Source organism: Porites lutea, chromosome 14 (assembly GCF_958299795.1).
Source record: "Porites lutea chromosome 14, jaPorLute2.1, whole genome shotgun sequence".
Classification (NCBI taxonomy): domain Eukaryota; kingdom Metazoa; phylum Cnidaria; class Anthozoa; order Scleractinia; family Poritidae; genus Porites; species Porites lutea.
The window spans coordinates 195,001-215,000 of NC_133214.1; the positions used below are offsets into that span (position 1 = coordinate 195,001).

The 20,000-nt window shown below is 40.1% G+C and overlaps 1 protein-coding gene and 1 long non-coding RNA gene across 2 annotated transcripts in view; both read left to right on the forward strand.

The window, feature by feature from the left end:
• The window catches only part of LOC140924115 (neurobeachin-like protein 1), a 25,034-nt gene extending 9,046 nt beyond the window's left edge, over positions 1-15,988 (forward strand). The window contains exons 17-39 of the mRNA XM_073374133.1: positions 1-56; positions 326-362; positions 594-754; positions 870-1,510; positions 2,133-2,300; positions 2,833-3,176; positions 3,574-3,828; positions 4,096-4,303; positions 4,474-4,526; positions 4,798-5,056; positions 5,740-5,959; positions 6,529-6,798; positions 7,513-7,808; positions 8,230-8,453; positions 8,971-9,299; positions 9,455-9,727; positions 10,479-10,702; positions 11,197-11,423; positions 11,682-11,881; positions 11,960-12,129; positions 12,833-13,044; positions 13,566-13,861; positions 14,502-15,988. The exon at positions 1-56 is cut by the window's left edge and continues 12 nt beyond it. Of these exons, the coding sequence (XP_073230234.1) occupies positions 1-56; positions 326-362; positions 594-754; positions 870-1,510; positions 2,133-2,300; positions 2,833-3,176; positions 3,574-3,828; positions 4,096-4,303; positions 4,474-4,526; positions 4,798-5,056; positions 5,740-5,959; positions 6,529-6,798; positions 7,513-7,808; positions 8,230-8,453; positions 8,971-9,299; positions 9,455-9,727; positions 10,479-10,702; positions 11,197-11,423; positions 11,682-11,881; positions 11,960-12,129; positions 12,833-13,044; positions 13,566-13,861; positions 14,502-14,631 (5,253 nt within the window). The 3' untranslated portion in view covers positions 14,632-15,988. The remainder of the gene's footprint in view (positions 57-325; positions 363-593; positions 755-869; positions 1,511-2,132; positions 2,301-2,832; positions 3,177-3,573; positions 3,829-4,095; positions 4,304-4,473; positions 4,527-4,797; positions 5,057-5,739; positions 5,960-6,528; positions 6,799-7,512; positions 7,809-8,229; positions 8,454-8,970; positions 9,300-9,454; positions 9,728-10,478; positions 10,703-11,196; positions 11,424-11,681; positions 11,882-11,959; positions 12,130-12,832; positions 13,045-13,565; positions 13,862-14,501) is intronic.
• A 996-nt stretch (positions 15,989-16,984) lies between these two features.
• The window catches only part of LOC140924086 (uncharacterized), a 14,063-nt gene continuing 11,047 nt past the window's right edge, over positions 16,985-20,000 (forward strand). Inside the window, exons 1-2 of the long non-coding RNA XR_012164197.1 lie at positions 16,985-17,067; positions 17,168-17,235. This is a non-coding gene — a long non-coding RNA (uncharacterized lncRNA). The remainder of the gene's footprint in view (positions 17,068-17,167; positions 17,236-20,000) is intronic.

Below are 20,000 nucleotides of genomic sequence, written 5' to 3' on the forward strand. Positions count from 1 at the left end.
CATATGTGTTGTGACTTAACACCAGTTCAGCCGGGACGAGAACAGTTGAATGGCAGGTATTTGTCAATATTGATGCAATATTACGTGAATGAATTGATCCACGCTTGATTCATCCTATGTGTGACCAGAGGTGCTACCTGCAACTATCGTATTACGTAGAGTGATAGTGTTAGCCCTTTTGCGAGGAGATTTGTTTTGTGTTTCTGTAAGATTTGTGTGCTTATGCCAAACGTTAAACAATGTACCGTTAAACTGTAACGACCTCAGTTAAATGTAAGGCAACGCATCTTTAAGGATATCTTTCTGACTTTTCTACTTTTAATAGGTTAACTGGCCATAGATGCACTACTTGGGACATGAAGGTAATGAAATGATTTGAGTTTGAGGGATTGAACGTATGACTTTATTGTGCCCCTTACGGTCATTGTCATATAGGAACGCCTGACATGGGATATAGTAATTCCCTGTTTACTACTCAAACTTAACTCTTTGTTGTTGCTGTCGCCATCATCGTCATCTTCTCATCATTATCATCATCATTCATCGTCATCATCATCATCACTGATATTTTCAATTTTCTTTGTCATTTTCAGGATGTTCTTCGTTGTATTGGAGGCATGAAGATATTTTTACCTTTATTAGAGCAGATCTCGTACTTTCAGCCATCAACGCGTTGCCATGGCAACAGTGAACAACTGAAACTATTTGATCTTGAAAAGTCAAGAGACGAAAAAGTGGCAGGAATTTTGGAAAGGTATTTGTCTGATTTACTGGATCTTAAGAGGTTGGGTGCTTAGAAAAATACAAGTCACGTTATTGTTATGTTCTTGGGTTGTCAGTCTAACTCATGTATATCATTGATGTCACAGGTCTCCCAGCTGCACATCTGATGAAGATCAAAGTGAAAGTAGTCTGCCCAGTGTTGAAGAAAGCAACAGTGCATGCGCAGAGGAAAAAGAGGAGGAGGAGTGGGTTTTTATAAGGGATAACTTCGACCTTCGCGTTTACAAAAAAGACTTATACAGACTCTGCAAGTCACAAAACTGTAACGGAGTTGCGTTATTCTTATTTTTGCTTCTAAGTATTCTAACAGGTCACGATATCAAAGATGAGGAATTCGCAGAGACACTTTCTTATGTGGGTAGCATATTAAGAAATATGGACATTCAGTTCATAAACGTTCAAGTTTTGAGGTCGCTACAAGCGTTGGTGGAATGCGTGAATAACGAAACTATTCTGCAGAGTATTTATGAAAATCTCCTGTTTGATTTTCGTATCTGGAGCTCAAGTGATTTTAATGTTAGAATAGGACATATTCAGTTTATATCAACACAAGTCAAAGATAATCCCGTTAGATTTCGTTCAGAGTATGGTGTTAGATTTTTTCTTGACATTATAAGCCAATACTATGGTGAGGATGCGTCCATAAGTAATTCCGCTGGTCGAAAACATGACAACCAAGTACAGTTGCCTCAAGAGGAGATCAAGATCATCAGAGCATCTCTTTTAGGTTGGTATAAACATCATTAAAAAACATTGGTAAGCGTTTAAACCATAAACTATACGACAGGTTTACTTAGCTCTAGAATAGAAAACTTCCATATTCTCTTTGTTATGGTGTAGATTGACACCGCGGTATATAAAATGTTTGGTTTGGTTCTCATCCCCTTATATATATTTGAGAGTCATGTGATGTTTATGACGAGACGACAATGTGTCCGACTTTACTATAATATTTTCTTAAATTTGTTGACTGCGACTTGTCTGCTTAACATCGCATCTGGACTAGTTTTGTCGTGTTGTTAGTAGATGACTTACCATAGGGCCAAGTATATAAATTCTTCCATAATTATGTAACATGGGTGTATAAATAGGGTCCTGTGTACCCCAAAAGAATTTCACGCAAATGATTATTGGAACGTGCAAAAGACTCGGCAAGGCTGTATTCCCAGTGTCAGGTCATACACTTGAGCCTTCAGATGTTTTCAAATTGGTGCTTTTAATTACTAACTGTGGTTTCTAACCAGATAATCGCTCTTTGTTGGATCGTAGAGAGTCGACACAGTTTCTCGAATTGTTGTTACTACACAGCTTTACTTTGCTGTCATGTTTATTGTCTGATCCCATTTTAGGGTTAATTAAGTTTTACTTGACGGAAAAAGTCAAAAGAGAGGAGGTCTGGTACATAGTCGAGTATTTGACATGCGTCACTGATCCTCAACAAATCCAAGAAGTAATAGATGTTTTGTTGTCACTCTGTGAACGAGCTACCAAGAGCAAGATGGCTAAACGACTATCAGGTACAGTTTGCCGCCTTAAAGAGAGTTCAACTTCGAAACACGTAAGTAAGGTCACCCATTAGTGCGGTCCTTGGAAAGGTGTCCATATTACATGGGCGTTTTCTCTTAATGACTTTACAGTCAACTCTCTCTAGGACAGACACCTTTGGGTGTCCATAGTACATGAGCGTTTTGTCTTAATGACTTAACAGTCAACTGTCTGGAAGACAAACACCTTTGGAACCAGTACCAAGTGTTTGTCTTAGAGAGATGTCCATCTTATAGAGAGTCATCTAAAAGGAGTAAAGAAAGGCAGGGACCAGCTCTAGGTGTCTGTTTTAGCGAGGTATCCGTCTTAAAGAGGCGTCCGTTGAGAGAGAGGAGACTTTAGTAGCTAGTATACATGTGTGAAAGAAACAGTTGTACAAACTACAGAAAAGATTATTTTTCTGCTTCGGAAACATACCAAACAATGAAAATAAATAAATAAATAGACGGACTGAGCCTTCTGTCTTAATTTGCTTGTTTTTTTTTTTTCTGCATTTCTGAACAGATCCCAGGTTCATCCCAGTTTTTGTGACTCTTCTCATCAACCACAGGAACGAAGAACTTCGTCTTAAGATCCTCAAACTCATGGCTGATATTATGACATCACACAGTGTACCAGAGGGTAACAGACCTTACTGGCACTTGAAGCCAATTGGGATGTCTGCTGTGACAGAGAAACTGTCTGATGACGTGTCTCAAGCCCTTGTGAAAAGTCTCCTCAGACTTGGTGTATCCGAACATGATGAAAGTAAAGGCGTGGATGTTTTGATGCATTATCAGGTGGTCTTGGCTGTATTGGAAATGATCGAAAATGGAGATTTGGAAACTAAGCTTCTTGTCAATCACATGGTAAGACATGGTAAAACTTTGTTGTAGGTAATTATTTGTTATATTTGTAACATAATGTCATATACTTCACTCTCACAATTTTCACCTCTCAGTCTCTTTCTTAAACCCCTTGTATTATTTGGCCATGGTACCATAATTCTCAGGGTGGCACCGTTGGATCAATCAGTACTCTATATATGGTGTCTCAAGGTTAACCTCCACAGTCGTTCGTGGCTTTGCGCTTTCTTTCCTCTTTGGCCCTTTTTATTCTACGATCTTTTCCGCCAAGATTTTAGTTTGGATTCATGCCAAGCAGATTCTCCAGAAGTTTCAAGTCAAGGTCACCACCTTTTCGAAGCATAAGTTATTGTTGTGCTTGAACAGATTTGCGAAAAAAATGTTTTAACTTTCTCTTAAGATTCTACGGTCACTTGATGCCAACCACCTCAGCCTTACACGATGTGCTAAAGAATATGGGTGGCATGTTACGCTGCTCAGACAGATCACGGGCCCTTTTGGCAGGCCACATGGCTCCAGTGACGTAAGCAATCATAATGCTGACGTAAAGGAAGAAAAGAGGCGGGGAGAAGAAGACTTAATCGACACGGTGCTGGAAATCGTGTTCAGAGTGATGTGGAAAGGAGTGGAAGGATTCAGAGAATATGATTGGAAGGTAAAAACAGTCCTTCATGGTAGGAAATAGGAAAGGACTGCCTCCAAACTTTTTCATTCTTGCATTTCTTTTCTTCATTCATTTTCTCATTCAGTCGATCTCCTCCCATTTAATTTTAAACAGTGTTTCTTCGACAGCTACAATAACTTGTTAAATTGTACATTCTAGTAAAGATTCCAATCGTCTTGGTTAAAGTGCTTATTCCAAAACCTGTATCAGTAGAAGACGTTTGCAAGATGGTGACTGCAGTATTCTTGCGTTTCATAGGTGCGCGGTCAAGCCATAGCAGCAGTGAGTATTATTTCCTCAGCTGAAACCTTCTTGGTCCCTTTTCGCGTTGTTGAGAGGCGCCTTCTGGAACTGTGTCTTCAGGGAGCCGTACAGGACATCAAGGTGTCGGGACAGACAGGGGAGGCTGAGACGCAAAACGCGCTTATGGTCATGCGGCTGGTCGAGGACTTCTTGTTTACTCCAGGTAGTATATCACCGCACAGGGAGCCCATCATTAGGAGAAATATGTTGTTATACTCTCTTCAGGGTAAACTGTTTCGTAGGAACCTGGTAAAATTTATCACTGTAAAGGGTTCTTAGGTAATTAAGACGGCAAGGCAAATGTGACTTAGTGTTATTTTGTTCTTCTTTTAGCTGGAATTGCTGGAGCAGGAAATGACGAGTCCGCAGACACCTGGAGTGTTAAAGTAGGTTGTCTGTTTGTTTGTTTGTTGGGATCAGTTTAGGTTTCTGGAATACTGCCCACTTACCCCTCCCCTAAGCCAGGATTAACACTTACTTCTTACTTAGGACAAAATGTTGGCGGGAGAGGGGGGGGGGGGGGGGGGGTAACCGGACAATTTCCCAGAAATCTAAATTGATCAGCCGTCGCATAAAAGGTTTGATTTTTCCAGTCAGAGTCGTTAAGCTTTCAGATGTATGGTTTAATCCATTAAAATTTGTCTTCTTTTTCATCAGCTTGTTGAAAATGTTGTTCTTCTCCTTGAAGTACTGAATGTATGGGATGAGAGTGAGGACAATGTGGAATGGGAGGAAATGAGCCAGGTTGGGGTGCGAATTCTGTTGGCGTTTATGTCACAGCCACAAACTGAATATTGTGCTACAGCTTCCTCTAAGCTTACCAAACTGTTGAAAGCCCGCAAGATTTCTTCTCAAGGAGAGCTGTGTTACATTATCGGACACTTGTATCAAGCATTTGATGCATCAAGACAGAAAGGTACATTAGCCGATGTTCTAGTACCCAGGCGTTTTGTAGTGTTAGCGAGGTAAACAGAGTCTAATTCAAACATGAATGGAAATATGAGAGAATGTTCAAATTTTTGTCTTAATCGAGTATAACAAGTGTCTTATCATTCAACCCCTGATGTGGTCGTTTCCAGTCTCACTGCTGGTCTCTATCAGACGACTAGGTCGACTATAGTTTGTAAACATTTTTAGGATATTGTATATATTTAGCCTGATTGTTTTTACCGTGTATAAATAAAAGTGATGATGATGATAACGATGATGATGATGATTACACGTCTCTGTTCGTATCGTTATCGGGTGAACAAGTCCAGCGATCGTTATGAGAGTCAGACGTGTTTCAGCTTGCTCTTAATACTTAGTCAGCCGATGTTTTCGTTGGGTACAAACTAGCAATATGTTTATGTTTAACCTTTACTCCTAGCTCAGATAGGCTAATTCCAACTATAGTTAGTAAACATTTAGCTTATGGGACGAGTCTTTTACTTTGGTCCGAGTCCTACTTTGTTGTGAACAAACATGGGAAGAAACGAAAGACTGCAAACGAAATCAGGCCTGTGATGTTGTGAATGCCAGGGAAGCGTTAAGTAACGTGTTTTGCTAATAGTTTATAAAAAGCTTACTAACAAAACAAATCTTTACAATTCGTTTCAGAAAAGTGCGAGAATTACACCTTCATCGTTCCAGTCCTACGTTTACTTCTTTTCAAATACCACGAAACTCTACCGCTGACTATTTACATTCCTACATTTTCTGCTGACCGCTCACAACTACTGGCTCAGGAGGATTTTCTTCAATTGATGGAAAGTGAAGAACTTAAGGCAATGATAAAACAGCAGATAAATCCTGCAATGAAACAATACGAAAATGCTTTGTAAGTTAATTGCTTTTCGCTTTTTTATATAACGCCACTTTTATGACATGAGACTGCCTCTTCACCACTGGGAATAGCACCAAGTGCCCCGCGTTTTAGGAAGGTGTCCGCCCCCCTCCCCCTGCCTCTGTAGAGGTGTTCGTTAAGAAAGAGTTGACTGTATTGGAGTCGCAGGACGAGCAAAAACTACATCTTTACTGGGCAATGCTTGTATATTATGAACCTTCGAAATATGAACCGACAAAACAATCGACGTCTGGGATAGCCCCCCACGCAAACGTTCTTTTGGCTCGTCACGCAATCCTAAAGTTACTTAGCTTTCTAACTTCTGGAAATGAATGGCGACAGGCCTTTCAAAAGGACGGGGATGGGAGTGACAACATGGTAGGTATTGGAGGGAGTTGCTTTGTAATGCTAGCGAGAGAAAATGGGTTCCCTTCAAATGCATGGGGTTGGGTGTTGGTTATGGAACACAGTCCCGCAGTCATTACCGAGAATAAGAAGTCTAATTTTGTTTTATTCCACAAAGTTTTTTTAGGTAATGACATTTGTACTCATATATTTCTCAGCTCCAAAACGTCGTTGGCCTCTGGCCGATTTCTTATGGACTGCCTGTCCGGTCTGACAGTCAGCGTGAACAATAAAGAGAAAGTACGTGAAGAGAGCCGTGAAAAGTTCGATGAACAGATCACCCGACCGTTCAAACATCTTCAAGACTCACAGCGAGAACGCTTGAAGAATTTACCTGTGCAACAAGAACATCACAAAAACGCCATCGCACGCCAATGGAACGTACTCAAAAGAACGCTTATGTCAGAGAGATCCCCATGGGGTAGCAAGTATGTTGGTTTATTGTTAATGCGTTACAAAATAGTTCTCTGTTAAATATCCTTGTCACTTTGATTTTTATTGAGACATTTTCGATCCACTGCTTGCCGTCTTGTCTCCATTGGTATAAGGGGTGCATGCGAATCTCATCTGAATTATTCCTGAGCTCCAAGTTAAAAAATTGGAACTCAAAACTTAACCTGAGAAAACAGCCGACGCTACCACTGGTTTCTCCGCCAAATGACAACTGAGAAACGAGCGCTGATGACGCGTCAGCACACAGATCTGGGTAGTGCTTCTGATTGGTCGTGCCACTTGGAAAACTTGATTCAACCAATCAGAAGCACTACCCAGATCTGGGTAATGACGCGTCATCAGTATCGAATTTCTGCGCTCCTTTCTCAGACGTCATTTGGTGGGGAAACCGGTGGAAGCGTCGCCAAATGTCAGCTGTTTTCTCAGGCTACTTAAAACTTGGAGATTTAAAGACACTAAACCACTATTGTCAATTGTCAATTCATCTTTTAAGAGCTTTCTTTTTCGGGTCAAGTGCACAAGTTCTCATTGATCGTTGAAAAGAGTTGGGTAAGCCCTTGAATCGAGAAACGTGGTCAGTATTCGGTTGGGAGAATGTGTTTGCTTTAAACTGTATCAAATCACAAAACCTTGTTTCGTCTCAGTGATGATTTGCATTCTTCGCTGTTTTCGTTTGCTTTTACTTACAGGTTTCCAAAGGAATTGCATTGGAAACTCTCATCCACTGAAAATTTTCAGCGCATGCGCCTCAAATTTAAACGAAACTATACATTCACGCCTCACACTGATGCCAGTCGCACACGTGATAACATCACTGACGAGGTTGACGCGCGTGTGGCTTCAGTTCCCGTGCGTGTCGCGAAGGAAGCTGTGGTACAAAATGTTGACGAGGACAAACTTGAAGATGATGATCCTGGGAGTCCGACTGGTAAAGCGACCAGAGAGAGAATGCGCGCAATCTCGGAAACAGAAAGAACTCTTTTAGGTTAGTTTAAATATCATTGAATGATAATATTTGCATAGTGGTATCAGCAGAGAAGTCGTAATAATATTACGTAACGAAAAGTCGTAGCTTGAAGCTGGAAGCTACTAAACCATGGGAGTGGAGTTTTCTGACCAATCTAAGCGGTTTATAAACCAAAATTATGTTGAATTACAAGAACTGTGGAACGTGCGAGGGTGAGCAAAATAGTTATGAAGTTATGGGATGTATAAAAGCTTCAAACCCTCCAACTCAACGCTCCACTGTGCATCATCGACATCATACAGTTGACGGTTGGTTGACACTATCTCTGACTGCAGTGGTGTAAATTATACTTGCCTATATCCTGTAGACAGAAGATTTTTTCTTTTTACAAGATACTAGTATGAACCTGCACATGATGAGGTATTTTGTTTTATTTAAGGTGAAAAATGTGAGTTGATTACCCTGATGGACATAGTACCAGGAAAGTTTGAAATCACTAATACGCATGTCTATTTTTACGCGGATGATCCCGCTGGACGAGATTTCCACTGGCCATTAACTGAGCTGAGGGAAGTACATCTAAGGCGGCACAATCTTAGAAGAAGCGCATTGGAGTTATTTTTGATTGATCAGACAAACTATTTTTTGAACTTCAACAAGGAGGTATTAAAGGTTTGAAGTATTTAAGGTTTAGATGCCCTGTTGACTAAGTGTATAAAGTCTCCGTCACTCTTCCTCGATTGTGTTTCATGTTAGGCTTGCATCAGAAGAATTAAAGATTGAAATGACTTCGTGAAAGAGGAGACTACTTAGGAGAAGATTACCAAGTGGTACTTTCCCGTTCCAGGAGTTTTTTGATAGGGGGCTTTTCGTCAATTGTATGTGAGTAAAAGAGCATGTTGAGGGGGGTGGGGTGGGAGGAGGGGTGAGGGAGACGCGTATCTGAGGTGAGAAGAGGAGTGCATAATACAAAAGAAACACCATAAATCCACCCCCATCTTCCCAGTATTGTCCAGTAGTGTCCAGTATTGTCTTGCCAGTATTTTCCATTGTTTTAAATTGCCAGGCTCGGTGTTTCTGATATGTGCTTTTTGAAGTCCGCTAATTTGTGTGTTAAAACGAAACACTATATAGTTAGTCGAAATAGTATATCGTGGTATGGTATCTTTTTGTTTTTCAGACTCGTAACAAAGTATACAAGAAAATCATGTCACTTCGTCCACGTAATCTGTACTACATCGGCGCCAGGTCTCCCGCAAACCTTCTTAGGGCCTCGGGGCTTACAGAGAAGTGGGTCCACAGGGAGATATCCAATTTTGAGTACCTAATGCAGCTAAACACCATCTCTGGGAGAACCTACAATGATCTCAGTCAGTATCCAGTGTTTCCTTGGGTGCTTGTGGACTACACTTCAAAAGAATTACGTCTGGATGATCCTTCTGTGTACAGGGACCTGTCTAAGCCTGTAGGAGCACTCAATCCAGATAGAGTTTATGCATTAAGAGAAAGGTGCTTTCTTTCTTCTTGTTTCCTATAGTTGCTTAAGTATTAACTGACAGAAGCTTCACCTTGAAAAAAAAAAAGAAAGAAAGAAATCGTTTATTTGATAACAGAGAACGCACTCAAGGTAAATTGTAAGGTAACATTGTTTGTCTGCTTCACAGATATGATGGTTTCGTAGATCCCAGTGGGCTGATTGCCAAGTTTCATTACGGCTCTCATTACTCCAGTTCAGCAGGTGTCCTTCATTACATGTTACGTGTAGAACCATTCACCACACTTCACGTTAAACTGCAGAGCGGACGTTTCGACTGCGCCGACAGACAATTCCACAACATTGCCTCTTCCTGGGACTCCATCTACTCAAAAGGTGGTGATGTCAAGGAACTTATCCCAGAGTTTTTTTACTTCCCAGATTTCTTGGTCAACTCAAACAGGTAAAACAAACCGCAGGGTTCTTTGTGTAGGTACATGACATGTACAGGAGAGGGCAAGTATGTCATCACAATTAAGAATCGAAAATCGCCAAACCAATTATCAGTCCTGGGACTCGTCTCGTGAAAAATCATGAGTCCCAGTTCAGAACCATTGAGGCCCAGTTACAAAAACAAAGGGCCCTAAATTGAACATGCTTGGTTCTTTGTGTAGCAAGCACAGTTAATCTGAAGACAGACTTCAAAACTCTTTATACAGTTTACTAAAATAAAAATATACTCCATCTCTTCTTAAGTGCAACATAGACTTAAAGAAATAAGCTAAGTGCCGTTGAACAACAGCCACAGCAATCACACGAACAGGATATTATACCAAAAAATCTTAAAATCGATCAATCGTTCTTTACGTCCTACGGGACGCATGCCATGAATTATTTTGCGTCGTTTGGGATTTTTATGCGTCAGTGACGCGGGACACAGAGGTAACAAAATCACTGCAATTAAGACGTTTCTGGGCCTTTTTTAAAATTCTGTTTGGTTCAGATAAGTAGGTGATTTCTTGGTGTTGTTGAAAGGTGCAATCACTAAATGACGTAACACAGAAGATTGAAAAGACACTGAACAGTGGCCACACCACAAAACAATGCCTAACCAACAATAGTTTCCACATCACCACAAAACACTGAATGTTTAGTAGAAACAACATTCGACATTTACATATACAATAGTGATGCTATTTCATTTACCCTTGTAGGTTTGACCTTGGTCGTCTCCAGCGTGGAGAAGCTGTTGATGACGTCATTCTCCCACCGTGGGCGTCCTCGCCTGAAGATTTTGTGCAAAAACACAGGCAGGCATTAGAATCTGATTACGTTTCTGCTCACTTACACCAGTGGATTGACTTGATTTTTGGCTACAAACAGAAAGGACTTGCTGCTGCTGAGGCTTTGAATGTTTTTTATTATTGTACTTACGAAGGTAAGGACCTTTTGCAAAAAATTTCCGATAAAATTAGATCAATATAATGTTGTGCAAATTAAATTTCTTACAACAATTACTGTCAAAGGAAAGCACTTGCTCTTGCTCTTTCTTTGTCGGTTGGTAGATGACAACAACGCTTCATATCTAGATGAAAAATAAAGTATCTATTTAAAGAGCGGTATTTAAAAAACCGGAACAAAGCACAAATTGTATTAAGCTGGGAAGAGTAAGGGATCGTTCTTTTTTTATGGGGTGGGGCTATGAAGATTTAGAGGAGGGCAGCCATTTTCTGCTGTAAGGAATGTTAAGTTTGTGGGAGGCCACCCTTCAAATATTCTTTGAAACTGCAGAATCCTGACCACTCTCCACCGTATTTTTTATGAACCTTTGTTTAAGTTCATCAAGGTTTGCCCTGCAACTATCCGACTATAAAGTGTGTCCTGTTAAATGATTTCTCATTCTCATTAATATCAATCTTTTGTCCTTATTAGGGGCTGTTGATCTTGATGCTATCACAGACCCAGCTGAGCGATTGGCCACTGAAGGAATGATTAACAACTTTGGTCAGACTCCTACTCAGTTGCTTACTCAGCCTCATCCACAGCGCATGTCCTTGGAGGAGCTCGCAAAGTCTAAAACAACAAAGAATGCAGGCACAAGCAAAACACTTGCGAATGTTTTCCAAAGCTTTGATGCACTGAAGGCTTATTTTGTAAATGTAAGTCATTCTCCTTTATTCTGTACCCATTTTTAGGCATGGTGGACTAGCGGAAAATTTAACAGTCTTTTTCCGGTCTATTGTGGATAATTAAGGATGAACTCATCACCCTTAATTGCTAACAAACCGACTTCTCCCTTCTCTCTCCTTCTTCGGTGTTTTACCAAATAAAGTTTGGATATAGTGCGGTTTTTAAGCTTTGGCAATCGTAGAAGGAAAATGTTGGGGTTAATAACTTGTCTTACTCATTTTTCGTAGGTGTCTGATGTCGCTGACCCCTTGGTTTTCACTGCAGTGTCCAAAGTTCACAGCAGATCGCTCATCCACTCGGGCATGCCAGAAAACATGATTACTATCAGCCAAAATGGTATTCTGGGATTACACGACTGGCTACCATACTCCAAAAACAGAGCAAAACCTTTCACTTTTGAATGCGACCCTTCTCTATCATCGCCAAGGTAACGAAGAAATTAGATCATAAAAATTCGTAACGTTGAAAGCTAAATGATCACAATTTTTTTTCTCTTCCGCTGCAGGTTACGCCGTCGTATTGCGGGTCCATTTACCCCTGACTTACGCGTATCATCTCACCTATTTACTGTTACCCATGATGCTAAGTTAATCATAACCGCTGGCCACTGGGACAACAGTTTCCGAGTTTTCACTTCCAAAGGCAGGCTACTAAGCAGGATTGTGGCCCACACAGGTATGAACTGCGGGTGGTAAAATACATTTAATACCCAACAGGAATCGACGAAAAAATACATCGTCAATCGAGAAATATAAGGGCCATTCGTTCTTGAGAGTATCAGTCGGCTGATGCATTCATACATACAAGTGAAGGCTGTCATTGACACCTGTGCATTTTTTGAGTGTATCACCTAGTTCCCAGGCTAATTTACTCCTCTACAATGAATCCGGGCCGCAGAAATTTTCTGCTCTCACCTAAAGCTGTCATTTTGTTGTTAGCTGGTATTACTTCGTATTTCTCTCTCAAAAGCAAACTTAGTGCTATATCACAATAGAACATATATTAATAAGGTGCTCTTTAGTCGTACTTTAATTGCCCACATTACGAATCTGTATGAGGACAGTGGAGGAAATGTTGTGTAACGACCTAAATGAAAGCTACTGAGCAGTACTTTCCTGTGGTACTGCTTTTTATACCATACAAGGTAGTTTTAACATTTAATTCTGTGAATGAAATTCCATGATACCGTGGCAATAAAATGTGAGCCACTAAGTATTACTCTCCTGTGGTACCGTTACGTGTGAACATTTATATGAAAGTTGTTGAACATTGCCTTACTTCCATGTTGTATAATTTGTGATGCTCTGAAAGATGGTTTGTCGGTTTTTGTGTTTCATAAAACTAATGCACACTGACAGAAAGCTATGTTTGTTCGAAGATGTGATAACGTGCGTGTCATTGGATGATGATGGACATCACCTGGTCACGGGATCATGTGATACTACCTGCCGCTTGTGGGAAATCACTCATCAGGGTGGTATGGCTCAGGAACTTTTACGCACGCCTCTGGAGACCTTATATGGTCATGACAAGCCTATTACGTGCGTGGCTATGAGCTGGGAACTTAATATAGCAGTCAGTGGATCTCAGGTTGGTTTAAATTTAGTAATTTCGTTGACACACATTGGTACGCTACACAGGAAACACAACTTAGAAATTACACTGCAGTCTATTTTGAACGAGAAAAGAAACACTTATTTCTTATCGTTAAAAAACACTGCCTGTTTCCGTATATTGGCGAGAATTATTTTGACAACACCTTTTTTTTTGTCTTAATGGGTTTCAGGATACCACTGATATAGTTATTGTACAATGGAGCCTTCATGTGAGACCACCTCTCATAAGTGACCACATGTCTAACATTCCAAGAGCATTTTTTTCCAGTAGGAGCACTTAAACTGCAACTTCTTTTAAGCGACCGTCGCACTTAAGTACATCATTTCTTGGCAAAGACTGACTAACACACTAAGCAATTTCAGTCGGCGTAACGATCCAGTCGTGGCATTTTGAGATCAGTTAATGAGAGTTAGTGTCGTTGTTTTCTACTCTGTGGCGCTAGAATGTTGGATTGTGTATTGTCGATTGACAAGTTTTGAAACATTTTTCTACAGGATGGGACCTGTATTATTTACACTGCGCGAAAAGGAGAGTATGTACAGACGCTGAGACCCATGGGAATGCAGCTAAATCATTGTCACGTGACTAGCCTGGCTTTGTCCGAATATGGTAATATCGTGGTATATTGCAAGCAGGAATCAAACAGAGCTCTGTGCAGATATTCTATCAATGGAAAACTGTTGTCCAAAGATGTTAAGTTAAAAGACGACGTTGCTGCTTTGTTTATTTCCACTGAATATGTTGTTACAGGGGATTCAAAAGGTAGACTGGAAATCAGAGCACTGCACAGGTTTGAACTCTTCCTAGTTGTGTGAGAGTGTACGTTTTTGCGTAGTGCATGAAGAGCTAGTCCAGTTTTCAAGAGCGATATCTTTTGTTTTTTCACCTCTCGCTAACTTGGGATACTTGTCCCCAAGCTCCACTATCAGGCGGAAAACAGACAACAGCTTCAGTATATCAGGGATGCCGGACGGGACAGGGGCCCAATGGCAGGAGTGTCCTTTGTCGATTTTCTGGAATTTCCATTTTTTGGACTTTTGAACTTTGCTCGTCAAATTATTAAGAGGTGATCAAAATTTGTCCACGTAAGTGGAAATCAACTTGTAGCGTACCTATTTTCTCCCTTCGCAGGTAAAGAACCCCTTAATTTTTCAGTGTTCCGCCTGTTATTACCTTTACCCATATTCAATAGTCACGGTAACACATTCTCGGATATAATCCTACGTTAATGCTCCTTTTGCTTCAACTATCCCTTCGAAAATGTCTCAAAAATTAGGCGAGGTAATAAGGAAGAACAAAAAGAAGTAGAAATAATGTCCACCTGGGGAGAACTCACTCTATAGGTGTCAGTAATTTATAAACCTTCTTTTCAGCCAAGGAAAGCGATTGTCGTCGGTTTGTGTAATTAATTATTTTTATCGCATTTTCAGTTTTCAGGTTGTAAAGAAGATGAATCTTTTGCTCCCTATTCGTTCTGTCTCGCTGGCGAGAGATGGCACTCATTTTTTTGTTTGTCTAGAAGATGGAAAGCTTATTATCATTGCTGCAGAGACCAGATGACATACACCATGACACTGAAAATTCTTCTAATTTTGTTTGAAAAATTGTCATTGATGAGGATCACGGGCAGGTCCTGGATTGTCCATGAATAACTGTACAATTCACAAACTACAAGTTTTTGCTAGATAGGCGGACCACCAAAAGCGAACTAGAGGCATCAAATTAATCTAAAAACTCTGTTTGGACTAAAATCTCATAGTTAAAGACTGGAAAGGTTAGCCTCACTGGAGAGAAAGAATGGTCCATTTAGTATTTGATCTATCAAAACAATTAGACTAGTTAGACCTTAATGTTATTATTTTTCCGGCTGAAATTTCTTCCAAAACAATATATTACAATGAAGTCTGTCATCACACCTACAGATGTGCTTGTATAGTTCCTTTATGTGCGGTAGATGCGAAAATACAATTTCAGTTTGTAGGCAGGAAAAGCATTAAAGGTTCTTTGATAAACCATTTTAGGAAAATCCCGGCAGTTTTGATACAGTCAATTCTTATCACCCTCTTGAATGTTGGGACCCCGTGTCCCTCTTACAAAGGTGTCTGCCTTTTAGACAGAACAAACTGTGAAGACAGCACGAATGAACTGCAGGTGTCCCTTGAAAGAGTTGACTGTATCGTTGGGTATCAAAAGAGAGAGATACTGTAGTAACGTGTACAAGTATTGTCAGGGAGATTTCATCAGAATCCTCACAATATATGATTTCTTCTTTACTTCATTCGTATAACCTCTTTTGACTCGGCGGGTGTAGAGTTTATTATTCAGTCATGTAAATGCAACAAAGTTATGGTGATTGGTTTATTGCAATTACATGTAAAGTTATTTTGCTTAAGCAGCTGTTGTTAATATGTTTTATTTATGAAAAATTGAAAAAAAAAAAAAAAAAAAAAAAAGGCGAGAGGGGCAGAAGCTTCCAGTTTCTCCGTCAAATATTTTTTCGTATTTTTGGAATTTTTAGCCTTGGTCACAGGTTGATAACAGAGGCATTGCCGTTTGACTGAAATGGAAGCTAAAAGAGTAATAATATGATATGATGTAGTAAACATTTCTCCAGAAAAGTATAATAGTAATTTTGTTTTTGTTCTTGCCTTGTAAGGTACGCAGTGATTTATTATGTTAATCGTCGTCATCCTATCATGTTTTAGAGGTGAAAATGTTTTCTTTCCTCTTCTTTTTATCCGTTCAGTGAAAGTGTAAACGCTACAGTTTAGATGCAATTAACAAAGCCCAGACTGTGTATAACCTCGAAGACTACAAATGTTACATTTCAATTCAATTAAAACTATACGTTACACAACTTGTATTGCATTATAAACGTGACTTGTTTGAATGCAAAATAAATTGTGCAAGCAAGGCATAGCTTGTCCCTCTTTTTTTAAAGTCTCACTTTCAAAACGAAGCTAAGTGCAAAAACTTGTCACAGTGAAAATGTGGCCACATGTAAGGTATCTGAGACAGTCTTGGATTCCGGATTCCAAACCACGGATTACGGATTCCAGGTACTGGATTCCAGCCTTTGTGAGTGGAACGTGGATTCTGGATTCCAATCGTTAGTGGGATTCCAGATCCTTTGAGCTGTATTCCGGATTCCAAAGCCCAGGATTTCAGATTCCACAAGAAAAATTTCCAGCATACCCTGACATGAGGCGAGAAAATATTTTTATTAAATAAAGTTGAAGTTGAAGTTGAAGTTGAAATGAGTTACGAAAAAATCATTTTCAAATCAATTGCTTCTCACTTTGTCTAGCGCAAATTCCCTGCTCGGGGAGACGACAGCAATCTGGAGAATCGGCACTCAACAGGGGCACCCAACGAGAAGATAGTTCAAAACCACTTAACATAGCATTGTTGAACGTATTTTAGTATTTAAACGGTAGATATAGGCATATTTTTATCCCCTAAAAACTTTTCATCTGTTCGGATTTCCTAGCTGAAAGTCTAGTGATCCGAAAATCATAGGGATCAAAACTTACCTTTTCGAAAATTTCAGCCAGGAAAGGCTCCCGAAAATTCCAGGTGGCCTTTTTTAGAGTAAATATCCGTTTAAAATGGGTAATTATACCATTTTGTAGATGTTCGAAAATCCTAGGAGAGGCAGGCAAGCAAGAAATTTTACAACAAATGTTCCGAAAATTCTAGTTCTCAAATCGTCTTCCGAACAGATATTTTCCCGAAAATTGCCGTTGGGTGCCCCTGACTCAACTCAAGTTGGCTGTTGCGGCCGGCTGTTGCTACCAAGGAGGTCCGGCCCAGACTAATGCTTACTACTGCTACCAGCCACGAGGGCCTAAGGACTAGGACCTTACTTGCCTCGATCTCATGTGAGCACGTGCACCCCAGCTAAAAAGCTGAGCAGCCGCGCATGTGATTCATTTTATTTTCGAGTTTTTGGAATGTAACGTTTACTGATGCTTGGCTTTTGTACAACTCTAAACGGTAAGAACTATACACGGAATATATTGCCCAACGTTTTGAAAGTATTTTGTTTGATGTTGTGAGTTTCAAATGGTGCGATAATGTCATTTGTTTTGAACAGATATTGGACGCTGACGGGAAATACAACACCACGCGTGAAAGTTAGCGGCCGAAGTTAACTTATCAGAGGTCAGTTAAATATTAGCTTTTCGTCACGACCATGGCCCTTGTTATGCTTTCCTTGATAAAAAATAATACTACCATATAGCCTTATTTAATCTACTACAGAGCCTCGGATACACGTGTAAGACTATCTATCTTTGGGATAGTAGGGACCTTAAGGTGATTCCTTAGTAAAAGAACCTAACACAGATTGTGGATGAAACTTGGTACACTGATGTAACAAGTCAAGAAGATGATAAAAAAAGTAATAAAAAGTGGGGGTCACCGTGCTTGTTTTGACGTCACAATGCTGACAAATACGGCTATTTTGGACCCTTTGACAAAAACCGCGCGCAGCCCAAAACTAGACAAAAAGGAGAGATTTTTTCGATGATGCATGTGGTATCGCACAGAATTTGACTTTATTGTATTGTTTATCCACTTACATACTAGAAAAATGCCTTTTAATGCTCCTGTTTTTACTTTACGCTCCAAAGTAGAATTGAATTGGACACGCGCTATTCGACCCGTGGTAGCTCAATCCGTACAATTTAGTAAAATTGCCAAAAAACTGAACATAGATTTGTGCCAATTTTTTTCTCATCGAAAGGAAGCACTGTCCTTGTTAAAATCATGAAATAAAAAATGGGGGTCACCGTACTCGTTTTTGCAGTAGAGCTGCAGAAAATGCGCACCAAATGGATTTTCTCCGATTTTTGAGAGAGGACTGGGGCGAGTTTCAAAATAGAATGTAGCTGAAAAGGGGAAGAAAGTATTAAAAAATCCGTTTTTACAGAATTTACATCAAGATATCACAGTTAGAACACAATGTGATAAAGAAAGCGTTTAAATGAAAATCAAAGTGAGTAAGCACAAGTTAAACATCCACTATTGAGGTTCTCCGTGAGGAAGTCGAACTTAGCAACACGCGTACTGCTTACATTATACACATTCCCAACACATTGAGTCTCACCTCGGCAAGAAACAACCGCAAGCAAAAATTCCAATAGCGTTTCTCTTCAGTCAACTTCATTTTAATACTGTTACTTTACATGCTCTTTTTTACGGCGGCCATCTTGTTATGCGCAGTAAGAGATGCGCAGTGCAAAACCAGGGAATCACCTTAAGCATCAACAACGAAACGAACGACGACGTCGCTTCGCAACCGAGGCAGACTGGGCCAAGGGTTTCGTTTTCGGCGGGGAAAACAAAGTTTAAGCAGTGCAGCTTCCCAGACAGACGACGACTTTTTCTTTGCGAAGAACTTTGTCTTGTTACAGTCTTTTTAGGGCATTCAAAGACGTCCGTAATTTGCATTTTATAAGGTATGAAGATGGTTTAATCGACGATGGCGAATTCATTGTTCTTTAGGACTTGGATTATTTGATTGTGGAGGCTTTCTCTTCGTCGCACAGCTTTTGTTTTTGTTTTGAAATGAAGTTAAACCTGTATACCGATCTCGAACAGCTCTTGACTTGCAGTTAAGCTAAATTTCGGCTGCTGAAGAGAATTCAGTGCTGCTACAATGTTCTCCCATATTTGTCCTCCCTCAGGGCTCCTCATAACCACATCATGTCCCAGCTGAGTCCACTGGAAAATAGTTGCCTTTAATAGCGGCTGAAAACAACATGGGAAATTATTAAATCTTAGTACAAAAAAATGAACATTTTATCCTATAGTACAACCTAGAATGCATGAGTTCACATAGGACCGTAAGGGAACGAACAGCAGCTAATCTAAAAGGTTCGAAAGATAGCAGAGGAAAGCTTACTTGTCTGTCCGACTTGTTGTTCCGCCATCACTCAGGTTTTCAAACAAACCGAACCTGAAAAATAAATTCAAGTTAGCAGGCGAAGAAACCGACAAAGTGTTTAACATTTGGATTCTGCTAATCCACAAAGAATATATTACTACTGGTACTGAATGACAAGGGGGGAAAAGAGTGATGTACACGCAAAAAGTATAGTTTTATACTTACGTTTTAGCGACGACAGCAAACCTCCCTGAATTACGTCGTCAACGAAGGCTGGACGACGTTTTGACAACCTTACGCATGCCCAGAAGGTTCGCGCAGGAAAATTTCACTTTGGGTCGGCATCGTCGTCCCATTTCGTCGTCGATGCTTAAGGGCCCTAGTTTCTACCTTTGGTTCAGTCTCCATGCTGGGAGAGTTCTCTTTTCTTGGCAAAAGATATCAGGGGCGGATCCAGGAATTTTTGATCGGTGGGGTCCAAACTTGCCTGATCACAAAGTGGCAATAACAGAACAGTCCCAAGACTGTTAAAGTGTCCATCACCTAATTTTTTTTTATTTTCTTATCTGAAACTATAACTTATCAGGATAAACTCTGCAAAAAAATTTTGCGATTTGAACAAAACGCGATTTTTTTACAAATTTTTGAAGTCTACATTTTTGTGGTGCATCTGCCCCGCTGATCACACCAACTAGCAGTCTCACATGTGACGTAAATTAAGGAACTTGCTTTACCTTGCCTTCACCAGCTGTGCACCAAAAAGATCGATTAGTAAGGATTGAATCTTTCTGGCATTGAACGTTTCCACGGGATAAAGTGAACTTTCACGGGAAGAAACTTACCAGAACCCTTAATGTTTTCCTGTTGATAAAGTCACATGTTCCTCAAAGGATGTAACATGATGTCATACTCCAAGTGAAGACTAAGTCGAATAGTGTGCCAAAATGGCAGCAAATTTGAACATTTCAGGCCTCGAAATTGCAACTGATACGGTCGCCAATGCGACTAACATTTTTCTCCTTGGTGACTAAAAATTCTG